Raw genomic sequence first — 24,495 nt, 5'->3', positions numbered from 1 at the left:
TGGACCCTACAGAAGTCCTAAATTTAAACAAAACCACACCAATTAAGCAGTAGCTAGCATATCTTGATTTCTTTGTGCCAAATACTGTGTACTCATATCTTTAATGTTATCAGGTAGATCCTGTTAATTATCAGCAAAAGGTACGAAAGACATACAACTGGCTAAGTACACAAAAGGCTTGCTAGTAAGTGCTGTGCAACCTTGAAGCCAGCAACCATAAAATAATAAAAACAATAAAAGTCAACTACCAGCAATTTCTTAAGACACTGCTAAAATACTCCTTCTTGAAAAATATGTTTGTCTCAATCTTCAATGAATGTTGAGCTTCTATTGCATTTCAATATTCTAGATGTAAGTTTCAATTTAGTAAATGGAAGTTAATTTGGAAAATCCCCAGTTATACGTAACCACATCTGGATAAGATTGCTTGGAGTGCGTTTCATATTCCCAGCCTCTGTGGTCTACATATTCCTATGTTTAAACTATAGCTTCAAAATAAACAAAAACAGCCATGTAAAACTTTCCTATTTTTCTAGTTTAAAGTAGCAGATGGATTAATCAGACACAGAAATATTTGTAAATACCTGCAGTGGACCTTAAGGATGTACAGCGAAACACCAAGCTTTAAGACTGTTCCTTGAAGACCAGGCACATAGAAATCATAGAGAAACGACTAGTTATGCAGCAAAAAATTTAACAAAATGGATATTTGCACATAGAAAGAGAATCCAATTTATGAGAACACTAGGAAAAACGACAAAAGATGACAGTCTTACATGGCCAGGAAAAAATCAAAATTTCAATGTCTGAATTTCTCAGTCAGTTTCACTAAGGAGTAGACACTCCCTTCTACAGTAATGGGATAAATAATGTCACTGTTCACTCTCATTTAGTCATTTTCTTTGTTTTTAGTTTTGCTTTTAGTTTTGGGGGGTTTTTCTGAGAAAAACTTTGGAAGTTTTTACCAAACATAATAGAATTTAAAATATGTTAAGATATTTTTAAGTAAATGAAAAGTAAAGTCACAGACTGGGAGAAAATATTTGCAATGAAAACAGCTGACAAGGGTCTCACATTCAGACCTTGACTTTTAAAAATACACAAAGATTTGAACAGATAGTTTACAGAAGAAGATATATGAATGGCCAACAAGCCCAAGAAAGGATGTGTAACGTCATCATTTATCAGGGAAATGAGGATTGAAATCACGAGATACCACTACCTTCCATTAGATTACTAAATTTGAGGGTGGAGAGGGTTCCAGTGAGGGTAGAGAGAGGTAGAACTCTCATACATTACTGGTAGGAAAGAAAAATGGTAGAACCACTCTCCAAAATAGTTCAGTCGTCTCATATAAGGTTATACATACACTTTCATATGATCCAGAAATTTTACTCTTAGCAAATTAACCAAGATTAATTAAAATATACATCTATTCAAACTATATTATGTCTTACATGTATGTTCATAACAGCTTTACTTATAATGGTCCCCAATCAGAAAACAACATAAATATCCATCAACAGGTGAATCGATAAACAAATTTTGGCATATCCATACATTGGAATACTATTTAGCAATAAAACAAAATAAATCAAAGAAAAAAACTATAGATATGTTCAACAAGATTCAATATATCAGTATCATTTAAGCTCTGGATGCATCTCAGCAACATTATGCTAAACAAAAGAAGTCAGACACAAAATAGCCTATAGAGTCTGATTCCATTCACATACTACTTAGAAACAAATAAAAAACAAATCATTGGTTGCCCAGAACAGAGGTGAAACAGCAGGTAATAGAAATCTGTATCTTGACTGTTGTGGTTTGTTAAAACTCATCAAACCATACACTTAAAATAGTGCATTTCATTGTATGTAATGTATAAAAATAAAGATAATAATTTTTTAAAAAGTGTTTGGCTTGAACAACTAGAAGGTTGGACTGTGTGGAGCTGGAATATGAAACACTTCACCAGGGAGATTTTTTTTTTATGAGAAAGAAAAAAATTACATTTCAGACACAGTAATCTTGAAACATCTTTTGATATCCAAGTGCATATGATGGGAAAGCACTTGGATATTTCAGTCTTAAGTTCAGGAGAGATGTCTATTGAGAAACTTAAATTTGAGAGTTTACAGTGTATCAATGGTATTTAAAGCCAGGAGAGCAAATTAAATGTCTGAGCCCTGGAGTAACCATATCTAAATATATACATTGACTAATTATAAATATTATGCCATATTTATACTGACTGGTTCTGGTCCATTTATTCAAAGGTAGCTTCTGTGCCACATAAGTTGTTAAATATCTGTAATATCATTCCTGAGGTTAAAGACCCAGACCCCTTCAGAACCTGTGAATGGCATGTATACTGTTTCTAAAGCATGCCCCTAGTGTGACTTTCTAATTCCATCCATCCCTCATTAAACTCTGAATACTTATTAAATTATACCCCCAAGCACAGATGGTATTTGCTTTGGGACAAGTTTTATTAGGCATGGCTTTTCCAATTTTTCTGAATTTCTGAATTTTCCTATTTAATGGCTTTAGGGTCCTTCTAGTATCTTCTAGCAATTCAGCTAGCCTCTTAGCTAGCCACTCAACCAAATCCACTGTTGACCACTTTATTTCAAGTAAAATGTAAAATTATGTTAAGTCTTCTATATTTATAGAATCATTAATAGTGTAAAAGAAAACATGTACTCTGCTGGATATTTTTGGTTCATCCCAGGAGATGCTCTCTTTAGCTCTCTACCTGGCTTTTTCTTGTGAGGATGGCTGGTATAGATATGAAAGAGCTCCCCAGACCTCTAGTTTCCCAAATATGATTAGAGAGAAGGAAGAGAGTGAGTGACTTCCTTCTGGAGGCCAGATTCAGGAAGGCTGTATCCCTCCACTGAAGGTCATTGAGCCTCTCAAGGTCTTCAATACATGATGCTCTCTTTCTATTCCTTCAGTTCTATAGATGACAACAGACTCATGGTTACTAGATGTATATGTAGCAGGATTCTTCAGCACCCCATATTTATAAGTTTTTCATTAAGCTCTCCCCAAACTATCCTACTCTGAAAATGGCCAATAGGACCCTGATTGAAACAAATTGTTCTTTTGTGATATATCTGTGACATTAAAAGAAAAATTTCCCTGGAGAAATAGTTGATTCCAGGACTGATGCAGGGAAAGTATAAAATGAGCTGAGAGCACCTTGCAGTGCTAAAATAAAAAGTTGATTTAAGAAAGAAGTTGGGGCGCCTGGGTGGTTCAGTCGGTTGAGCAGCCGACTTTGGCTCAGGTCATGATCTCGCGGTCCGTGAGTTCGAGCCCCGCATCGGGCTCTGTGCTGACAGCTCGGAGCCTGGAGCCTGTTTCAGATTCTGTGTCTCCTTCTCTCTCTGACCCTCCCCCATTCATGCTCTGTCTCTCTCTGTCCCAAAAATAAATAAAACTTAAAAAAAAAAAAAAGAAGCTTACTGTTTAATTTTAACAACTTATTGCTTAACCAAAGACAATGTCATCATAAAAAAAGAAATATCATAAATCACTTTAAAATCATTTGGAATCTCAAATTTTAATTACTAGCATATGACATAATTGGGAAAGTATTTGCAACTCATATCTCAGGCAAGGGGATAACAATAAATATGTAAACATCTCCAAAAAAACAAAAGGAAGAAAAACCTAACAGTTTGACAAGAAAAAAGATACGATAAATAAACAGATTTATCCAGAAAAATAAATTAAAATGACCACCAACATAGGAAAAGGTGAATATCTCACTCATTGAGAGAAATACAAATTTAAACCACACTAAGATACATGGCATATTGTCAAAATGTCAATACTACCCAAAGCTATCTACACATTCAATGCAATCCCAATCAAAATTGCACCAGCATTCTTCTCGAAACTAGAACAAGCAATCCTAAAATTCATATGGAACCACAAAAGGCCCCGAATAGCCAAAGTAATTTTGAAGAAGAAGACCAAAGCAGGAGGCATCACAATCCCAGACTTTAGCCTCTACTACAAAGCTGTCATCATCAAGACAGCATGGTATTGGCATAAAAACAGACACATAGACCAATGGAATCGAATAGAAACCCCAGAACTAGACCCACAAACGTATGGCCAACTCATTTTTGACAAAGCAGGAAAGAACATCCAATGGAAAAAAGACAGTCTCTTTAACAAATGGTGCTGGGAGAACTGGACAGCAACATGCAGAAGGTTGAAACTAGACCACTTTCTCACACCATTCACAAAAATAAACTCAAAATGGATAAAGGACCTGAATGTGAGACAGGAAACCATCAAAACCTTAGAGGAGAAAGCAGGAAAAGACCTCTCTGACCTCAGCCGTAGCAATCTCTTACTCGGCACATCCCCAAAGGCAAGGGAATTAAAAGCAAAAGTGAATTACTGGGACCTTATGAAGATACATGGCAAACTGAAAGAGCTCCCAACAGCCACTAGCTATCTTACTATCAGATGGGCAAAAATTTAAACTCAAGACAACATGCTGTTGATGAGGCTGTAGGCAAATAGGTATTCTCCTACACTTGTTAGAAATGCAAAACAGAGGGGAATTTGGCTATCTATGGCAAAATAACATATGTATTTATTCTTTAATACTGAAATCCTAGCTATAAAGATAGCAGTGGCCAAAATATTGTTAGACTGATTCCCTAGGTATATATGATAACAATATTTGTAATAACAAAAGATTAAAAACAACTCAAATATACATCAATAAAGGGACTGAATGAATACACCATGCTAAACACCCAGAATATATTATGCAACATACAAATGAATGGGAATAAAATCTATGTACAATATCGCATGAACTCTGGGTTATGTTTTTAAATCCTGAAAACCAAGGAAAAGACCAGTACATATAGTATGATGCCTTTAGTGTAAACAAGCAGGAGGAATATAAATTTACACATGTATCTTTATACACATACCACACACACACACACACACACACACACACACACACACGGAAAAGTAAAGGACACCTTTTAATGTTTTAAACTTTGACATCATATGTTTCACATGATCAAAAAAAAGAAAACCTAACAAAGTTTCAATTATTTCAATTGGTCAGCCCACAACCTTCATTCTGAAAGATTAAAGATCAGTATGCTAGCAAAAAGCAAAATATCACCTATGTTAAAATTGTCAGCGTAAGAATATAACTCTATTTTCCCATGTTCCCAAACAGCATCTTTTTTTTTTTTGCTAAGAAATTAGTGAAAAATTTTAAATCCCTTTACTGACCTCTTAGTTGATATTCAAATTTGATTTTTAAATAAACTATACTTCATGATTATTCTTAGGCATGTACTTACAGGTAAAAGAAATGAGGTATGAAGAGAGAATACTGAACTAGAATTCAGAAACTCAAGTTCTAGCCCAGGATCTGCCTCTTAAACATATGGATAATTTTAATCAAGTCATTAAACCTCTCAGACCCTTCATTTTTTCCTCATTTGTAAGACTGAGAAATTAAAATGCAAGCAAATGGCCATGCTTTGTCATTCTCATTAATATGTCTTATGTTACTTTTTTTCCCCATAAGAAACTGGTTTTTTTCCAAAGTAATTGACCCTCAAATTTCATATATGAGGACCTGAAAAATAACTGTAACCTGGGAAACAGAGCATCTCCATCTTTGACTACAAAATAATACCCCATTTGTGTCCATGCAAGAAAGTACAGTACCGATTGATGCTTACCGCTGGTTCTTCACTGATGAGAAAGCTGGTCTCTCTGCTGCTCAGGGACTGCTAACAGTACCATGGGGAAGATATAATGCCATTAATAATAATGCAAGTGGGGAGCATATAACTTTCAACAACAAAAATAGGTTCTCAATATACAAATACTAAACCTGCAATTCAGAGGACTTATAAAACACTTGAAAGTGAATGCAAAACTGTGGGTATATATGTGTATACATGTGCATGTGTGTTCATGCTCACGTGTGCTTGCATGTGTGTGTGTGTGTGTGTGTGTGTGTGTGCGTGCGTGTGTGTATGGAGAGAGACAGCCTGAGAGAGAATGAAACTTTTGGAGGTAGTTTTATCAAATCATAAAAAAAAAATCTGAGATGCAAGAAATGGTTAAGAACTACTACATACAGAGAAATAACAAGGTACACCACTGTTTTAATGATACGGAGCCCTGAACAGGACCACAATGAAAGGTAGAATCAATTGGCTATTTTAGGCCTTTCAGCATTTGTTTGGAATTATTAAAGTGAATACTTTAGGAAACGCAACACCAGAATTTCTAAGGATCTGTACTTACAACCCAAGAGAAAAGCCATGCATGGATATAAAGACACACAAAACACCTGTAATTAAAGCAATAGCGATGCCTCCCTTGGCATATGGTGGATTTTAAATCCTCATGTTCCATGACAGATTGCACACCACAGCACGTGCTCCTGAGACCGCTCCCCATCACTTCTCAGCAGTCTCTAGTGATTGGTAGAGCAGGGTGGCCTGGAGAGGCAGTAGCCAGCAAAAATGACCTGAAACTCATGTCTAGACTGAGAATTCATTTACCTGGCTCTTGGAAAATCACAAACAGCATCTCATTTATACCCAGGTGATGTTGGGCAGACCAGTTCTAAAAACAGGAGATATAAAGTACTATCGACATAGTTTTGAAAAATAACTGGGTTTTGCTGTTTATTTTTTTAATTTCTTTTAATGTTCATTTATTTTTGAAGGAGAGAGAGACAGAGCATGAATGGGGGGTGGGGGGTGAGGGAAGGAGGGCAGAGAGAGAGGGAGACACAGAATCCAAAGCAGGACCCAGGCTCTGAGCTGTCGGCACAGAACCCAACGTGGGGCGCAAACTCACAAGCTGTGAGATCATGACCTGAGCTGAAGTCGGACGTCCAGCTGACTGAGCCACCCAGGCTCCCCTTGCTGTTTCTTTATAATGCCACAGATATAGGATGTGCAAATATTTTCTCCAGGTCTATAGCTTGTCTGCTCCTCTTAACAGGATCTTTCATAGATCAAAAGTTCTTAAATTTTAAAAAGTCCAATTTATCAATTTTTCTTTTATGGATCATGCTTTTGTGTCATGTCTAATAACTCTTCACTAAGACCTACTTTCCAAAGGTTTTCTCCTATGTTTTTCTTCAAAAAGTTTTGGGCGCCTGAGCGGCTCAGTCAGTTAAGCTTCCGACTCAGGCTCAGGTCATGATCTTGCAGTTTGTGAGCTTGAGCCCCGCCATCAGGCTCTGTGCGGACAGTTCAGAGCCTGGGTCCTGCTTCAGATTCTGTGTCTCCCTCTCTCTCTGCCCTCTCTCTCTGCCCTCCCTCACCTGCACTCTGTCTCTCTCTCTCTCTCTCTCTCTCTCTCTCTCTCTCTTAAAAATAAATTCTCCTAAAATTGAATCAATTCCCCTTTCACTTGTTGCTTTCCAACAAAAGTAAAGTTTATATAGAATCAGAACTAAAAATTAAAACATATGGTATTTTTAAAATACTGTAACTTAAAGTTAATTGAATACATTTCTCAGTGTGTCAAGCCAAACGTAAAGCCTTAAAAATTTAAGCAAAATTGTTTCAAATGAAGACCTATCCAAGGTTGAAGGCATGGAAGCAATATCGTTGCTTTTTAAATGTGCAAAGGGAAGGACACCCAGGTGGCTCAGTTGGTTAAGTGTCCGGTTTCAGCTCAGGTCATAATCTCGCGGCTCAAGTTGTGGAGATTCTGCGTTATGACAGTGGGTTTCAAACTTTAGGAGCAATAAAAATCACCTGGGGTGTTATTTTTAAATCATGACTCCATAACCTTATTCCCCAACAATGCGATTAAGTGTGTAAGGTTGGGCCCAGGAGTCTGCATTTTTAAGAAATTTTTAATATAATTGTCATTCAGGCAGTCTACAAATTGCATTGTAAAAATTACTGGACTAAATGATTTTCATTGCCCCCTTGGTTCTCATAGTCTATTTCTCTCAGCATTTTGGTCACAGGTTTTAAAGGAATCCAAGAACTTCTGGGAATCTTAAGCAACCAGCTTACCCAGCCAGTCTATCCAGCCAGCTAGGGCTAGCCAACCTATTCTGGTGGGTTGTGTTTCCCAGGGTGGGAATTTCGGTCATTCCTAAAAAACTAATTTTAAAGAATTTTTTTCTATCCGGCTGGTCACCTGTAACCTGATTCAAGGAAATCTACCTCCGTGACTAGTGTTGTGTCACCTGGAGCCCTACCAGAAAGATTATTTGATCCAAAATATCTTTAGAATGCTTACTCTCTGTATACAAGAAATCTAAAATTTTAGTAACTTTTACTAAATTAGGCCATTAGTTAAGAGAATTTTTTTTATTTTTATAAGTTGTATTTAATTTTATTATTTATTATTTCATTTAATATATTTTGTTGGGTTGAGTCACTTGAAGTAATAAGTACTCATCACATACTAGTAATGGTAACATCAAAGACTGTCACATATCCTCCCTGCATTATCCTCTAGCAAACTTTTGAGCCCAATACTATTCTCTTGCACAGCAAGACTCAGCATATCTGAGTTTGTTCACAGGGAGCCTCAAAACAAATTCATACTTCTATTTGCTCCCTTATCATACCTAGCAAGATAGAATATTAAATCTGCATGAAACTTGGAATTTGTTTTCTTTACCAAAAACATGAATACATCAGAAGACAAAATAAAGTTGATAGAGTATGAGTAAATAACTGAAGTACAAAGACCGAAGTATTCATACAAAGTACATTCCTAACCTTGTCTCAATTTTTTGTGCTGACTTATAGGAAACTAATACATATACATTTGACTTACCTCATTCATTCCGAAAATATATTCTGCTTCTCTATTGGATATTCTCTCTAAATTAAATAAGAAAGAAAAAAAAACATGTCAGAATGGCCAATTGATCAGAACCAGTTAAAAGTCTGCATGAGGAGAAAATAGAAATTCTAAAATGAAACCAAAAATTCAAAGAAAAAATACGGGAAGGTCTTAGATGCCCTTCCTGGAGCTAAGTTGTTCAAAATAGCTGCCAGTGGAAGTCAGCACCAAAAACTGTCTATGATGTAGGGGAAAAGCAAATACTGATGCGTAGGATATAATCTCCCCCACTAAGAAATAAAATTAACCCTGACAAATGCAGTTATTAATCCATAGCCATGAAACTGCAGAGAGGAAGACATCCAAGAGGGATATCCATGGTTACATCTTAGTTCTCACTGTGTGAGATTTAATATTCTGTCAGCATGTTTTCTTGGAACTGAACCAAACTGTCTGCAAGGAAAGCACTAACAAACAGGCACTACCAGTTCTAAATAGGCCAAATTACTTTCCTCACACACAAGTATCTCCGTGATAGCTATCTGTTGAGTCATTTGGACTAAAATACATCTTCAAATAAGTTTCTGACACTACAAAAAGTTAAACATAGAAGATTCTTATTCTCCATTGCCTCCGACATGGAAAAACACTGAGAAATATTTCTCCAGTCAAAAACTTCCCATATAAAAACATTTCTTTGGAAAAAATCACAGTGGGAGTGAAATAAAGGACCATCCACAGTAATTGTAATTTTAGGAAATGTTAGAACATATGCTGAAAATATAGAAAATATAAACCTGCCATTCATATAGCTTTTTCTTTTCCTTTCTTTTTTCCTTTCTTTCTTTATTCCTTCCTTCCTTTCTTTTTTGCTGTTCTTTCCCCACTTTTTTTATTGTGGTAAAATACACATAACATAAACTTGACCATCCTAACCACTTTTAAGTGCACAGTTGAAAGGTATTAAATACAGTCATAATATTGAGCAAACATCACCACCATCTATCTCCAGAACTCTTACGTCTCGTAAAGCTGAAGCACAACACTCATTAACTCTTCATTCTCCTCTCCTCCAGTCTGAGGCAACCACCATTCTACTTTGTGTCTCTATAATTTTTGACTCCTGTATGTACCTCATATAAGTGGAATCATACAGTGTTTGTCATTGTGTGAGTGGCTTACTTCACATAGCATAATGTCTTCAAGGTTCATCAGTATTGTACCATATGTCCTACTTTTTAAGGCTGCATAATATTCTATTGTACATGTATACCACGTTATATTTATCCATTCATATGTTAATGAACACTTGGGTCACATTTTAGCTATTGTGAATTATGCTGCTATCAATATGGCTATAAAAATATCTCTTCAAGACCCTCCTTTCAACTATTTGGGGTATATACCTAAAAGTGGAATTGCTGGACCATCTGGTAATTCTATTTTTAATTTTCTGAGGCACTGCCATATTGTTTTCCACAGCAGCTATACCATTATACACTCTCACCAACAGTGCACAAGGATTCCAATTACTCCACATCCCCACCAACTCTTGGTGTTTTGGGGTTTTCGACGTAGCCATTTTATTTTTTTTATTTATTTTTTTTTTTTTTTAAATTTTTTTTCAATGTTTTTTATTTATTTTTGGGACAGAGAGAGACAGAGCATGAACGGGGGAGGGGCAGAGAGAGAGGGAGACACAGAATCGGAAACAGGCTCCAGGCTCCGAGCCATCAGCCCGGAGCCCGACGCGGGGCTCGAACTCACGGACCGCGAGATCGTGACCTGGCTGAAGTCGGACGCTTAACCGACTGCGCCACCCAGGCGCCCCGTCGTAGCCATTTTAATGGGTTTGAGGTGGTATCTCATTTTAGTTTCGACTTGCATTTACCCAATGATTATGTTGTTGAACATCTTTTCAGCTTCTTATTGGTCATTTTTATATCTTCTTAGAGAAATGTCTATCCAAGTCCCTTGCCCATTTTTTAATCAGATTTTTTTTATTGTTGAGTTTTGGGAGTTCTCTAAATATGCTGGATCACATATGTGATTTGGAAACATTTTATCCCATTCTGTGGTTTGCCTTTTAACTCTGTTTATGTTGCTTTTGATGTACATTTTTAAATATTCATGAGGTCATTTTGTCTACTTTTATTGTTTTACATGTGTATTTGGTGTCATATCCAACAAACCACTGCCAAATCTAACATCATGAACCTGTTGCTCTGTGTTTTCTTCTAAGAAGTTGATAGTTTCAGTCTTACATTTAGGTCTTTGATCCATTTTGAGTTAATTTTTGTATATGGTGGTAGGTAAGGGTCCAATTTCATTCTTTTGGCATGTGGGTATCCAAATTTCCCAGCACCATTTGTTGAAAAGACTGTCCTTTCCCCCATTGAATGGTCTTGGTGCCCTTGTAAAGAAGTCACTTGACCATATATGTGAAGGTTTATTTCTGGACTCTCTCTTCTATTCCATTGGTTTATATGTCTGTCTCCATTCCAGTACTCCACGGTTTCAATTACTGCAGCTTTGTAATAAGTTTTGAAATCAGGAAGTGTAAGTCCTCAGCTTGGTTCTTCTGTTTTAAGATTGATCATCTATTCAGCAGTCCCTCAAGAGTTCATATGAATTTTAGGATGGGTTTTTTCTATTTCTGCAAAAAACATCATTGGAATTTTGATAGAGACTGCATTGAATCTATACATCACTTTGGGTAGTATGGAGATCTTAACAGTATTAAGTCTTCCAATCTATAAACATGGGGTATGTTTTCATTTAAATGTTGTTTTCTTATTTTTTTTTCAGCCATGTTTTGTAGTTTTATTTGTACAAGTCTTTCACATCCTTGGCTAATTTTTAAATACCTTATTCTTTATTTTTAAGTTTTATCTTAATTCCAGTTAGTTAACCTATGGTGTTATATTAGTTTCAGGTGTACAATATAGTAATTCAACAGTTCTATACATCACCCAGCGCTCATCACAATAAGCACACTCCTAGATTAAAGACCTAAATGTGAGACATGAAACCATAAAAATCCTAGAAGAGAACACAGGCAGTAACTTGCTTGACATTAGCCATAGCAACCTTTTTCTAGATATGCCTCTTATTCTATAAATAGAATTGTTTTCTCAATTTCCTTTCAGAGTGTTCATTGTTAGTGTGCAAAAATGCAACTGGTTTTCGTGTACTGACTTCATATTCTACTTTAATGAATGCATTTATAGATTCTAAAGGTTTTTTTTTACTGGACTTTTTAGGTTTTCCTACATAAAAGATCATATCATCTGTTAATAAAGATATTTAATTCTTATTTTCCAATGGGGATGCCTTTTATTTCTTTTTCTTGCCCAAGTAGTTTGGCTAGAACTGCCAGTATTATTTTTAATGGAAGGGGTAAAAGTGGATATCTTTAGTAAATAACAATAGCCATAACTCATATAAATAAAAGTTATTTGAGGTTCTTAATAATTGTTTAAAGTATAGAGAAGTCCTGAGATTAAAAAAAAAAAAAAAAAGTTCGAGAAGTACCACCTTATATATAAACAATAGAAATACATGCATTCTGGGGATGTACAAGAGTGTTCATAAAAGTATTGCTGGGAATAACCAGGAAACTGAAATCATCTCAAATATCCACAAACAGTAAAATGGATACATACAATGTAGTATAATAATACCACATATTATACTTAGCAACAAAGTTAAATGAATTTCAATTACATGCAAAAATATGGATAAATCTCCAAAGAATATTATTCACCAAAAACAAAACAAAAACAAGAAGAAACTTTCATATTTCACTTACATAAAGTTAATTATGCAAAACCAAAATATGTTACTTAGGAATCGATACTTAAAGGTAGTTACTGTTTGGAGATAATTCTCCTTTGGTCTCTCACGTTTCTGTACATCTTGCAAGTGAGACACTGACTGCAAGTCTTTTCAAGGATCTTGGTTGAGTGAACACCCTTGGAAGATCTTGAGTCTCCTTCTGTAGCAAAGGGCAGGTTTGCACCCAGTCTAGGAATATCAGAGTAATGTCTTCCTCCAGAGCAAATGGAAGGCATAATTGCTGACCAATATAAAAGACTCAAGTTCCTTAAGTTCAGATTGCTCTCCTGTATTGCAACCCACCACACACACAGGTATTATCTGGCCCTCTTTGCATTGAGTTGTGGCAACTTGGGTTCAAGAAACGGGCACAAATACTGCCACTGTGGCCACTGTTAATCCTGTGAGTAATACCCTGTCCTTTGTCTTTGATCTATGTATCTTATGTCTTCTACCAGTATCCATGAAACTGTAAAAGGATATTCTGTTAACTACCAAGTACAGTAAAATCTCAGACCTTTTGCAGTTCTTGATATTGATCATTAATATAACAATGATAATAATGTGATAATGGTTAACATTTATTGGTTCTCTATTGTTAAGAAGTTTGCAGTACTGTAGTGGAAGCAGACCAAAACTTGAGATAAATGCTATAAACAGAGCTGGGGGTGGGGAAGTTTAGATATGAAGAAATCAGAAAATCTCTCTGAGGCAAGTAACACATATACTGAGATCTGAAAGTTGAGGGCACTCAATCCATGTGAGAATACACAAAGGCTGTAAGACAGGAACAGTTTTGAGGTGTTCAAAGAAATGAAAGCCAAGCTAGAGATGAGAAGATAAATGCAGAGTGACATGACATGATGTTGGAGAGGGATGGAGCGGGGGATAGTTTGTGGAAGACTTTGTATACCCGTTTTTGTTTTTGTTTTTTTCTTTCCTAAATGAAACAGCAAGCCACAAAAAAGCTTTTAAGTCATTTTTACATTTACATTTTATGAAAAGCACTGGTCCCTCAGTGAAGAATGAGTTAAAAGGGAAGTGGTGGGGGGGGCAGGGAGGGGGGTGCCTGGTTGGCTCAGCAGGTTAAGTGTCCAACTCTTGATTTCAGCAACAAAGGATCTCATAGTTCATGGGTTCAAGCCCAGTGTCAGGCTCTGAGCTCAATGAACACAGCCTGCTTCGGATCCTCTGTCTCCCTCTTTCTCGCCCTTCCCGGCTCTCTCTCTCTCTCTCTCAAAAATAAATAAACATTAGAAAAAAAAATAGGAACAAAAGAAGAAAGAAAGGAAGAGGGAATGGAGCAAAGAGACATTAGGAGGCTGTGGCAGTGAACCACAAGGGAGATCTGGCTGTCTGGACTGCAGTGGGGGCAGTGCGTGTGAAGGAATGTCCATGGATTACTGATATCTGCGTAAACATTTGAAATAAACTGCTGTCAAATTTCAGATGTGCAAGTTGAGGGACAAAGACTGAGTGAGAGCTCTCCTAGGCTTGAGCAATTTGGGAAGATCCTATGTAAAAAAAATAGGTAGGATTACTAATGGTGGGCAAATACAGGAGAGGCTGCCACTGGCTGTCCTCAAGTATCCTTTCTCCCCCTTCCTCTTTACTAACAAAACCCTAATTAGGTGAAGTGATGTGCTCCAGCAAAAAACCAAAACACAAAACAAAACAAAAACAAAACAAAAACAAAAACACATTTCCCAGCCTTCCTTGCAACTGGAGAATAAGACATAAATTGAAAGCTTTCAAGTGTCATATAAATGGCATTGATGTCTATGTCATCAGGTTTGTGCAAGCATTTCAATGAGACAATTCATGTAAATGCTTCATGCAGCACTGAGGTCAGTCAATGTTAGTTATTTTTGATATTATTGTTGTTAGGATATATTCTATTGTTAATTTTCAAAACTTAAATTCTTTGAGGGGCACCTAGGAGGGCTCAGTCAGTTAAGCATCAGGCTCTTGGTTTCGGCTTGGGTTATGATCTCATGGTTCAGGAGTTGGAGCCCTGCATCAGGCTCCACACTGACAGTGCAGAGCCTGCTTGGGATTCTCTCTCTTTCTGCCTTTCTCTTGCTCATTCTCTCTCTCTCTTTCTCTCTCTCTCTCTTTCTCTCTCTTTCTCAAAATAAATAAATAAACTTTAGAATTTTTTTAAACGTAAATTCTTTGAGATAAATTTGAAAGTGTCAGAATAAAGATGAAAGAATTTATTTTGTATTCAGATCTTTTTGTTGCAAGATCTGCGATTAAAAACTGGAATTAAAACTGGGTTAAAAACTGAGCCTGGATGGCTCAGTTGGTTAAGTGTCTGACTTTGGCTCAGGTCATGATCTTGCAGTTCATGAGTTCAAGCCCCACGTCAGACCGTGCTGACAGCTCAGAGCCTGGAACCTGCTTTGGAGTCTGTGTCTCCCTCTCTCTGCCCCTCCCCTGCTTGCACTATGTCTCTCTTTCCCTTTCTCTCTCTCTCTCAAAGATAAATAAATGTTAAAAAATTTAAAAAAAAGAATTGTTAAAAGAAAGTTAATAGTCATCTTAAGCAAAGCAAAACTATGGCTAATAGCTATATTACTCAGCTTTTCTGAGTGCAGGCTTTCTCATCTAAAAGACTATAAATAGAAGTAAAAATTACTTGAAAAATATAAAACAAGGTCCAGTACCATCATCAAAGTGTTTTACCCATGAATACTGTCTACATTTACAACTCAAAACTGCACAATGTTGCAACCATCTCATTGGAATGTTGAATGTGAAGAAAACCAATCTTGCAAAGTCTTATAATGAGTACATAAAGAACAGGATTCTAAGGAATACACGCTTTATCTCTCAATGTATGGTACTTGAACGCTGACTTAGGAGAGGCTTTTATTTTCTTGAGAACAAAACCAGTCATTATGCTGAAGAACTGTTCCAAGTACGGGGTGAAGATGTGCACGCCTCAAGCTAGGATTATAGAGTATTTTATAATTCTGGTTTTGGAAAAACTGTAAGCACTAACCCTTCCTTCCCCTAATTATTTTTCCTGCATGTAGCTTAAAGAACATGTAGCATTGAAAGAACATTTGCAAATTGATATCGGAGTTTGATGCAGTGTGTTTATTTGAGAATGTGGAAAAGGGAAAAAATAGTTCCTCCATATTATCTCCTATCCCTACTAGTTCTTTCTTACCCTCTTCCCTTTCAACTTGCTGCCTCCTTTCCCTAGAACTAACAACTGTTTTCTTCCTTGGCTAACTACTGTTTCTTTTTCACACTGTATCACTTCTGACACCTTCCTTTCAATGTTGACCAGAAACCTCCTCATCAGCCTCCTACGTTAGCGTCCTGCTTTCATACTATCCTGAATGGAGCCCTCTCTGGGTCCCTAGCCCAAGAATATCACCCTTCAGGAGAGGGCAAGGGCCCTCCCTCCCCACCCTCACTGCAGAGGACCAGGGTGGGACACACTTTGTAAATTCTATCCCTTTCTGAAAAGCAGAAAGATTTAGAAAAAATAGATGTATTTCCCCACACACTATGCTCCCCTTCACACATAGTGCTCACTAGCTCTCTCTATCTCTCTGACACACACGTGCACAATCAGATGCTTGCACATGTCAGAGATATAGACAAACTGTCACACTCAGTCACAGAGTATGAGGCTGGCATCACTACATATAATCGCCAAACCTCTGTCAAAACAGAAACGTATCTGAGGAGGCAAGATTTGAAGCCAACAACTTTAACGGCTTCTTGTCATTCCTCCAGCATCCTCTAAGCCCCATGGAAATGACTATACTCTTTCTGAGCACTAGAAGCCAGAGATAGGAAGGGTTTAATACTGATTGCTATGGAGATCATAAAATGCGAGCTAAAAGTAAAGCAGCCCAAAGACTGAGCTCTGAGTTTTCAACTGAAAGCAAGTTGCTAAGAATATATACTCCAACAAACCCTGAGCCCAAAAATAGCTCTTGTATTTACCAGATGATCTTCTCAGTTTACACCCCTTCCAGCAGCATAAAATAAAATACATGCAATCAAATAAATACCCACATTCCCAAAGGAAGGGTGGTTTAGTTAAACACAATGCTTAATGCAGTTGTAAAGATTCAAGACACTTCTTTCAACTGTAAAAGTGCCTTTTCCAATGCTAAACCGTTAAAGTGTCATTTGCCATGCTGAATGAGTCATAAATCAGCCTAAGAATGAATATTTCAAATCAAGACTTCCTTACAATGTCAACCAGTCAATAGTTCAACTTCAGCACTGATACTTTACTAGCAGTGTTTGTTTACATAATTATTTAAATATTCTGCTACACTTTGCCTTTACAATTTCCTTTTAAAAATCACTAGATAGTGGGAAAAGAGCTAACTGGAAAAGATTGCTTATGTGTTCAATATTGAAGAAAATAAATTGAGAAAACCTAACAAATCCTAGGAATACCTTGTTAACTATTACGTTTAAAAGGTAAAATGTTAGCATTCTCTCTCTTGGGAAAAAAAAAATCTCATCACATATAACTCAGCCATTTAACTTTCTCCTATTTACTCTTCAAAGATGATTTAGGAAATACATTAATAAGCAAGATCCAGGCTTACCTGTATCAGTAAATTTACTCAAAGAAATCCATTTATATTTTAAAACACGAAATTGAAAGTAGCTCCTAAAAATGGATGCTATGGAACTCAGTCATTTTCAGCCTCCTTCAACCAACCCTTCAGTTTTTGTAACTGTATCATTAAACTTCAGGAAGAAACATATATTTAGGATATTTAGAATGGCTTCTGAAAACCCCTTTGATTGCTGATGTTAAAAAATACCCCCTCCAGAAGACATGAATAGACACTTTTCCAAAGAAGACATCCAGATGGCTAATAGACACAAGAAAAGATGCTCAACATCACTCATCATCAGGGAAATACAAATCAAAGCCACAATGAGATACCACCTCACACCGGTCAGAGTGGCTAAAATGAACAAATCAGGAGACTATAGATGCTGGCGAGGATGTGGAGAAACGGGAACACTCTTGCACTGTTGGTGGGAATGCAAACTGGTGCAGCCGCTCTGGAAAGCAGTGTGGAGGTTCCTCAGAAAATTAAAAATAGACCTACCCTATGACCCAGCAATAGCACTGCTAGGAATTTACCCAAGGGATACAGGAGTACTGATGCATAGGGGCACTTGTACCCCAATGTTTATAGCAGCACTCTCAACAATAGCCAAATTATGGAAATAGCCCAAATGTCCATCAACTGACGAATGGATAAAGATGTGGTATATATATACAATGGAATACTACTTGGCAATGAGAAAGAATGAAATCCTGACATTGGTAGCAACATGAATGGAACTGGAAGGTATTATGCTGAGTGAAATAAGTCAGTCAGAGGACAGATATCATATGTTTTCACTCATATTGTGGATCTTGAAAGGCTTAACAGAAGACCGTGGGGGGTGGGGGAGGGAAACTAGTTACAAACAGAGAGGGAGGGAGACAAACCACAAGAGACTCTTAAATACAGAGAACAAACTGAGGGTGCATGGGGGGAGGGGAAGAGGGGAAAATGGGTGATGGGCATGAAGGAGGGCACCTGTTGGGATGAGCATTGGGTGTTGTATGTAAGCCAATTTGACAATACATTATATTTTAAAAATACACCATCATTTTAATGCACTTTTCATACAACTACAGTAATAACACAGGTCTCAGTAACAGGCAGTAAAACGAACACAGCAAAACAACTGACATACTGAAAAAACATTTAGAAAACTAAGAGTCCTCTGAGTGGCCTCAGGCTTTACTCTCACCAGTACCCTGCTCCTCCCCTGTTTGGATGCTGGATCTACGAACAAATCAGGAATGGGAACTTGGGCTGGATGTGGTCATCACCCTCATCCATCAGATACATGGTGTTCCATATCAACCTCCTTTCCGCTACCTAGGCCCAAAACAGAGGCAAAGCTTCAATCACAGTAAGAGGGAATATAGACAAGTTACAAAGGTCTTTGCCAAGTAAAGGGAAAACAAATTAGCTTGGGAAAAGTTCTAAAATCTTCCTGAGATAGGGGCACCTGGGTGGCTCAGTCGGTTGAGCGTCCGATTTCGGCCCAGGTCATGATCTCACAGTCTGTGGGTTCAAGCCCCATGTCGGGCTCTGTGCTGACATCTCGGAGCCTGGAGCCTGCTTCGGATTCTGTGTCTCCCTCTCTCTCTGCCCCTCCCCCACCCATGCTCTGTCTGTCTGTCTCTCTCTCTCTCTCTCTCTGTCAAAAATAAATAAACATTAAAAAAAATTTTGTTTTAATCTTCCTTAGATGGACTCAAGCTGCAATCTGACCTCACGGCTGAAGTTGTACTAATTTAACTATACATTCTAGTAAGCAGAATTATCTTGCAGCTAAATTAGATCACACTTCTAATATCTGAAAGAGAATAATGGTCAATCTCTGTAATGCCGCACTGGTAGTTTTTTTGTCTTCATTGTGCACAGAAAGTTACATACTCCACATTTTCCCCTCCTCTCTTCCCTCAATGAGAAATACTATTTCTGTACCTTCTCATAACTCTACAAGGACTGATTATAAAGAATTACTGAATGTTTCAAGTGGAAAAAAAATCTGTTAAGACATTCAGATTATTGAAATTACAACTGAAAAGTAATTCTCGGCAACGGAGGAAACCATTAAGTATAGAAAAGGGCTTTTAATTTTAGACACCTAAAAGTCATTTCACTTTGTACACTGAACCACTCATTTTCACTAACAAATAAATTCACTGTATCATTTAGCAGAGCCATTAGGCAAAGTTTAAAGTTTTCAATAGTCATATTTCCTTCTACCTTCAATTGTTTTTTAAGAAAGGGGGAATTGCTTTAAGTGACACCATCAAGAACAGGGAAAGACAACTCATAGAATTGGAGAAAATATTTGCAAATCATATATACAGAATATGTAAAGAACTCTTACAACGCAATAATAAGACAAGTAATTTAACTTTTAAAATGAGCAAAGGACTTAAATGTGTATTTCACCAAAGAAGATATATGAATGGCCAAAGATATTTGATTGGGAAATCACTGGGAAAATGCAAGTCAAAACCACACAGATACCACTTCCAACCACTAGATGGCTATAAATAAAAAAGATAGACAATAACAAATGTTAGCGAGGATGTAGAGACACTGCAACATTTACATATTGTTGGTTGCGATATAAAATGCCACAGACACTTGGAAAACAGTTTGGCAGTTTCTCAAAAGTGTTTAATATAAAGCTGCCATATGATCATGTAATTCCATTCCTAGGGATATACCCAAGAAAAACGAAAAGCCATTCATACAAAAATCTGTACATGGATGTTCAGAGCAGCATTATTCGTGGTAGTGAAAACTGGCAACAGCCCATATGTCCACCAATTGATGACTGGATGAAATGTGGTTTATCTTTAACAATGGAGTATTAGGTGGCAATCAAAAGGAAGCATGCGAATTACAACACGGATGAACTTCAAAAACGTTACCGTAAGAGAAAGACAGTTACCAAAGACCACATATTGTAGGAGTCAGTTTACAGGAAGTTTCCAGAATAGGTACATCTGCAGAGTAAATAAATTAGTAACTGCCTAGAGCTAAGGGCAGCCAATGGGGGTGTGACTGCTAAGGTTTCTATTTTATGGTGATGAAAATTACATCGTGGTGATGATTGCAAAACTCTGTAAATACACTAAAAGGCACTGAATTGCACACTTTAAACGGGTGGCATGGTATCTAAAGTGTACCTCAATAAAGCTGTTTAGAAAAGAGAGGAGGATGCAGTAACGCGTTGCATTTCCTAGTGCCTCTCAAGACTGGATCATAAGACTACTTAGACCTTTTATCGCCTAAAAACACTGTTGCCATGTTTAAATCTAATACCACACAAGACATGAAAACAGAGTGTCGCGGAGGGAACTGAGTATCGCTGAGAGTAGACAGTCCCAGAAACACACGTGCATTCTCAGGAACATGTGTGTACCAAAACAGACCCACAGAACATAGGTCTGTGCAACGGCCTTGGCAAACAATGAACAGACATTTCTCCACGGAACTAAAGATTGCATGAAAGCTGGTGAAACAGCAGCGTTCCCAGGTGCACCAGAATCCCAAGCTGATCGATCTTAGAGCCTGGCGCTCGCATAATTAACAGGGATCTCAAAGCTTGGCCAGTAATCGGCAAATGGAGAGAGGCAGAGGGACTCAGGGGCCAGCTCCCCCACCCATGGCACCGCCGTCACGCACCCCAAGCTGCGGCTCTCCGTGGGAGTCCGAGGCCCGAGCGCCTCAGCGCACGCGGCCAGCGCGCTCGCCTCGCTCCTTGCATTAGTCAACCGCTCGGCGGCGCACACAGGAGCGAGGAGGGCGGCCTCAGAACCTCTGGGGTCACAGGACACAGGTCCCCGGCTCGCGCGAGTAGCAGAGGAAACACAGCGCGCCGTCACCCAGCCACCCGCCGGGGAGGGGCTGTTCATCTTGCAGACCCTGTCTCGCGCAGAGCACGCCACCCCGAGAACGTCCCCAGGATCCAGGCCGCAGGGCCGCCAACGTCCCCCGGGGTCCCCGCGTCCGTGGTGGCGGCGTCCGCGCGCCCAGGCCCGCCCTCCCCCCGCGCCACCGAATCCGCCGGCTCCTACCTTCCTCCTGCACCATTTCCAGGACGTCTGGGTCGCCCATCTGCGCCAGCTCGTTAATGACACTGACCGAGGTGTGGCAGAGCGAGGACCACTGCGACTGGCGGCGAGGTTTGGGGGAGAGGCTGATTCGGGTGGTGGGCGGCCGTCGTCGCTGCTCCGACAACCAGCAGGGACAGGCTTCGCTCGTCCCCTTCAAGACCACGTTCTTCTGGGTCTCCGCCTGCCTCCGCTCCTGCAGGAGGTTGGGCTTCTTCTCCAGCCGGTACTTACTCTCGACCTGCTTCGTGCCCTTGGCCCTGCGCTTCACCTTCCTCTCCCGGTGGCGCTCCCGGGAGTCCTCCCAGTACCCTCCCCGGAGCGTGCCGGACCCCGGGGCGTCCTGGCTCCCCGCCTGCTGCCGAGCCTCGCTTCTACTCTTGCTCTCCCCGGCCGGCCCCTCCCCGTCTGTCTGGTCCTGCTCTCCCCGCCCCTCTCCGCCCCTCCCGCCCTCCAGACCCGCCGCCACCCCTCCCTCGGGGGCCGCCCTTTCCCCGCCCCCTGGCCCGGCGGGCTCCCAGCCCGCCCGCCCCTCTCCCCTCCGGCCGCCCGGTACCCCCCACTCCGGCTCCGGCTCCGCCGCCTCCTCGGGGCCCGCCGCCTCCCGGCTCTCCCGGCCGCTCAGCCCCATCAACAGGTCTTGCTGGTCCCATTCCACCCGGTTGTCCCAAGCCCGAGACCGCTGGCCTTCCCCCGCTGTCTCCTCCCCTCTCTCCAAACCCTCCTCCTCTGATCCCCGCCGAGCGGCCTGGTCCTCGTCCATCTGCCTAGCCTTCCGCCTTCCGCGGGTGGCACTCAGACGGAACCCCCTCCCAGTTGGGGAGTTATTTTTTGTCGGGTGAGAAAAAGCCCCCCTTCCTTAAGGCGACCCCTGCTTTAAGGCCGGCGCGTGGGCGTGTCTCCGAGGTTCCTGCAGCCTCCCCCTCCTGCCTCTGCCACCTGCCGCGGGGGTCTCAGCGTTTCTCCTGACCCGGCCTCCCTTCTGGGCGCCGAACCGGATCTCTCTCTAACACATCTGGGGACAACTCATACATTTTTGGCCTGACTTCGAATTCAAGCAATGCCTCTTAAAAGTTGGATGGCATTGGGCGAGTTTCTATAAGCTTCAGGTGCCTCGTCTTAAAAATAAGAACACAGCACCCACCACCCAGGGGTGTAGTGAGGATAGAGTGATGGCATACTGCACTAAAATTTCGCTGCTCTCAGAGAACTCACCCATATTACGTTGAGCCCTGCCTCTAAGTGTCCCTTAGTGCCTTGAGCAGAGTGAACGGTCCCACTCTTCACAGGCTCCTCTGAACTGGCTCAGTGTTGTTGAGACCCTTCCAACCGCCAGCTCCCCAACGTTGGGAGATGAGGTCAATTACTGTCTAAGATGGGGGAACAGATGAATGACAGTGTACTGAGGGTGAAGCAGTGGTCTGAGCTGAAGGCCTTGACGGTGCTCAGGAGGTAGTGACTGAGTTTGGGGCAGGGATGCAGTGATTTAAGAATAAGGAGGAGATGACCAGGGAAAACTTGACCTTTCTTCATTTTTATGCTATTCTTTCTTTTCCCCTTTCTATTGACATTTTGGAACTGAGAATTACCTTTTTCAGATGAGTAAACAGGCCTAGAAAATATTTTGGGGAAGGTCATGGTTAACTGTGGAACTAAAAACTGTCTTCTTTTTCCCCTTTTCTTTCTTTCTTTTCTTTCTTTCTTTCTTTCTTTCTTTCTTTCTTTCTTTCTTTCTTTCTTTCTTTCTTTCTTTTTCTTTCTTTTTTTCTTCCTTCCTTCCTCCTTCCTTCCTTTCTTTCCTTTCTTCCTCCTTTCCTTCCTTCCTTCCTTCCTTCCTTCCTTCCTTCCTTCCTTCCTTCCATCCTAGAGATCTCTATACCTTGCTATCTGTTCCCTATTTAAACTTCTAGGAGTACATCAGTGCTGGTCAAGCAATTTGAGACTGTAGGCAATTCCTTACTTGATATGCTTTGGAACTGTGTTTGAAATGTAAATGTATGTAAGTCAAGCGATAGTCTTAAATGTGATTAAAATAAATCACTAGTTGTGATACAGTGTTTGGTTTTTCCAATTGAATATTAATCATTGTTTGATTCTAATAAGCTGTTTACAACATGATTTGTTTCATGTTCTTCCTGTATAGCAGAACTCTGGTAGGTACTGTGGATATGTCATTGAACAGATGACTACAATCTTTGTTTTACATAGATTAAACAAAAATAAATGCAATAAAATTATTTTTCTATAATTTTATAAAATCGTGTTTTATATTCCTTGGTTCTGTACCATACTGGAAGTGACATATATGAGCAGACATTTAATGTTGATGATTTTGCACAAAAGTAAATGGAATTTTTGATGGTATATTTGCTGATATTTTATCAACTTTCTGTAAACTTTGTTACCAAAAAGTTGAAGGCTTCTTTTGTTCCTTTGTAAAGATCTGTATCTTACCCACAACTCTTGGAGCTCTTAAGGAATTTTCTCTGTATTCTTATCACTGAAATATTTTATGTTGCTTATCCATTTACAGTTTTAAGATCTGTTTATTTCCTCCATTGCTACATCCTGCATCTTTCAACAGAATCATCGACCATACATTTCCAGAATTATTTTCTGAATAATGAATACATGTTCTCCTAATGTAATTGAATATATAGTTAAGTATTGAGTTGAGATAAAAAATTTATCTTAAAAAAAAAAAAACACTCTTTTTTAGCCCTCCAAATGAGTTCTCCCTTTGTTTCAAGATTATTTGGCCTTTGCTTCAATGTTACTACAATCATCTGGTAGTGCCTTTTTTTAAAAAAAATTGCCCTTTGTTGATGAGCATTAAGGAGTGCACTTGTCATGATGATTAAAATAAAAATATTTAAACATTGCCTTATGTTTCCTAGACTAAGGGTGGTATGCAAAAGCATTTAAATAATAATAGAAACATAGCTATAATGATATAAATGGTGACACTTTGAAAATCAAACTGTAAACTGGCAGATTGAAATAATTGCCAACTGAGAAGTAAAAATATGAATGTGCTATGGGAAAGACACTTTAGGGGCACCTGGGTGGCTCAGTCGGGTGAGGTTCCAACTCTGGATTTTGGCTCTGGTCATGACCCC

The 24,495-nt window shown here is 39.2% G+C and overlaps 1 protein-coding gene across 5 annotated transcripts in view; it reads right to left on the bottom strand.

Moving 5' to 3' along the window:
* The window catches only part of ANO5 (anoctamin 5), a 95,776-nt gene extending 74,328 nt beyond the window's left edge, over positions 1 to 21,448 (bottom strand). For 2 of the 5 annotated variants that reach the window (XM_058688466.1, XM_058688468.1), the window contains exons 1-3: positions 21,341 to 21,448; positions 8,833 to 8,879; positions 5,745 to 5,795 (exon numbers count right to left, since the gene is read on the bottom strand). In XM_058688466.1, the coding sequence (XP_058544449.1) occupies positions 5,745 to 5,795; positions 8,833 to 8,879; positions 21,341 to 21,380 (138 nt within the window). In that variant the 5' untranslated portion in view covers positions 21,381 to 21,448. Of the gene's footprint in view, positions 1 to 5,744; positions 5,796 to 8,832; positions 8,880 to 18,480; positions 18,780 to 21,340 lie in introns of those variants that run through there. The other 3 variants (XM_058688467.1, XM_058688470.1, XM_058688471.1) reach the window with 2 other exon arrangements.
* Positions 21,449 to 24,495: the final 3,047 nt, after the last annotated feature.

The sequence above is a fragment of the Neofelis nebulosa genome, chromosome 10 (assembly GCF_028018385.1).
Source record: "Neofelis nebulosa isolate mNeoNeb1 chromosome 10, mNeoNeb1.pri, whole genome shotgun sequence".
In the NCBI taxonomy this organism is placed as follows: Eukaryota; Metazoa; Chordata; class Mammalia; order Carnivora; family Felidae; genus Neofelis; species Neofelis nebulosa.
This window is presented reverse-complemented; position numbering and strand designations above follow the sequence as displayed.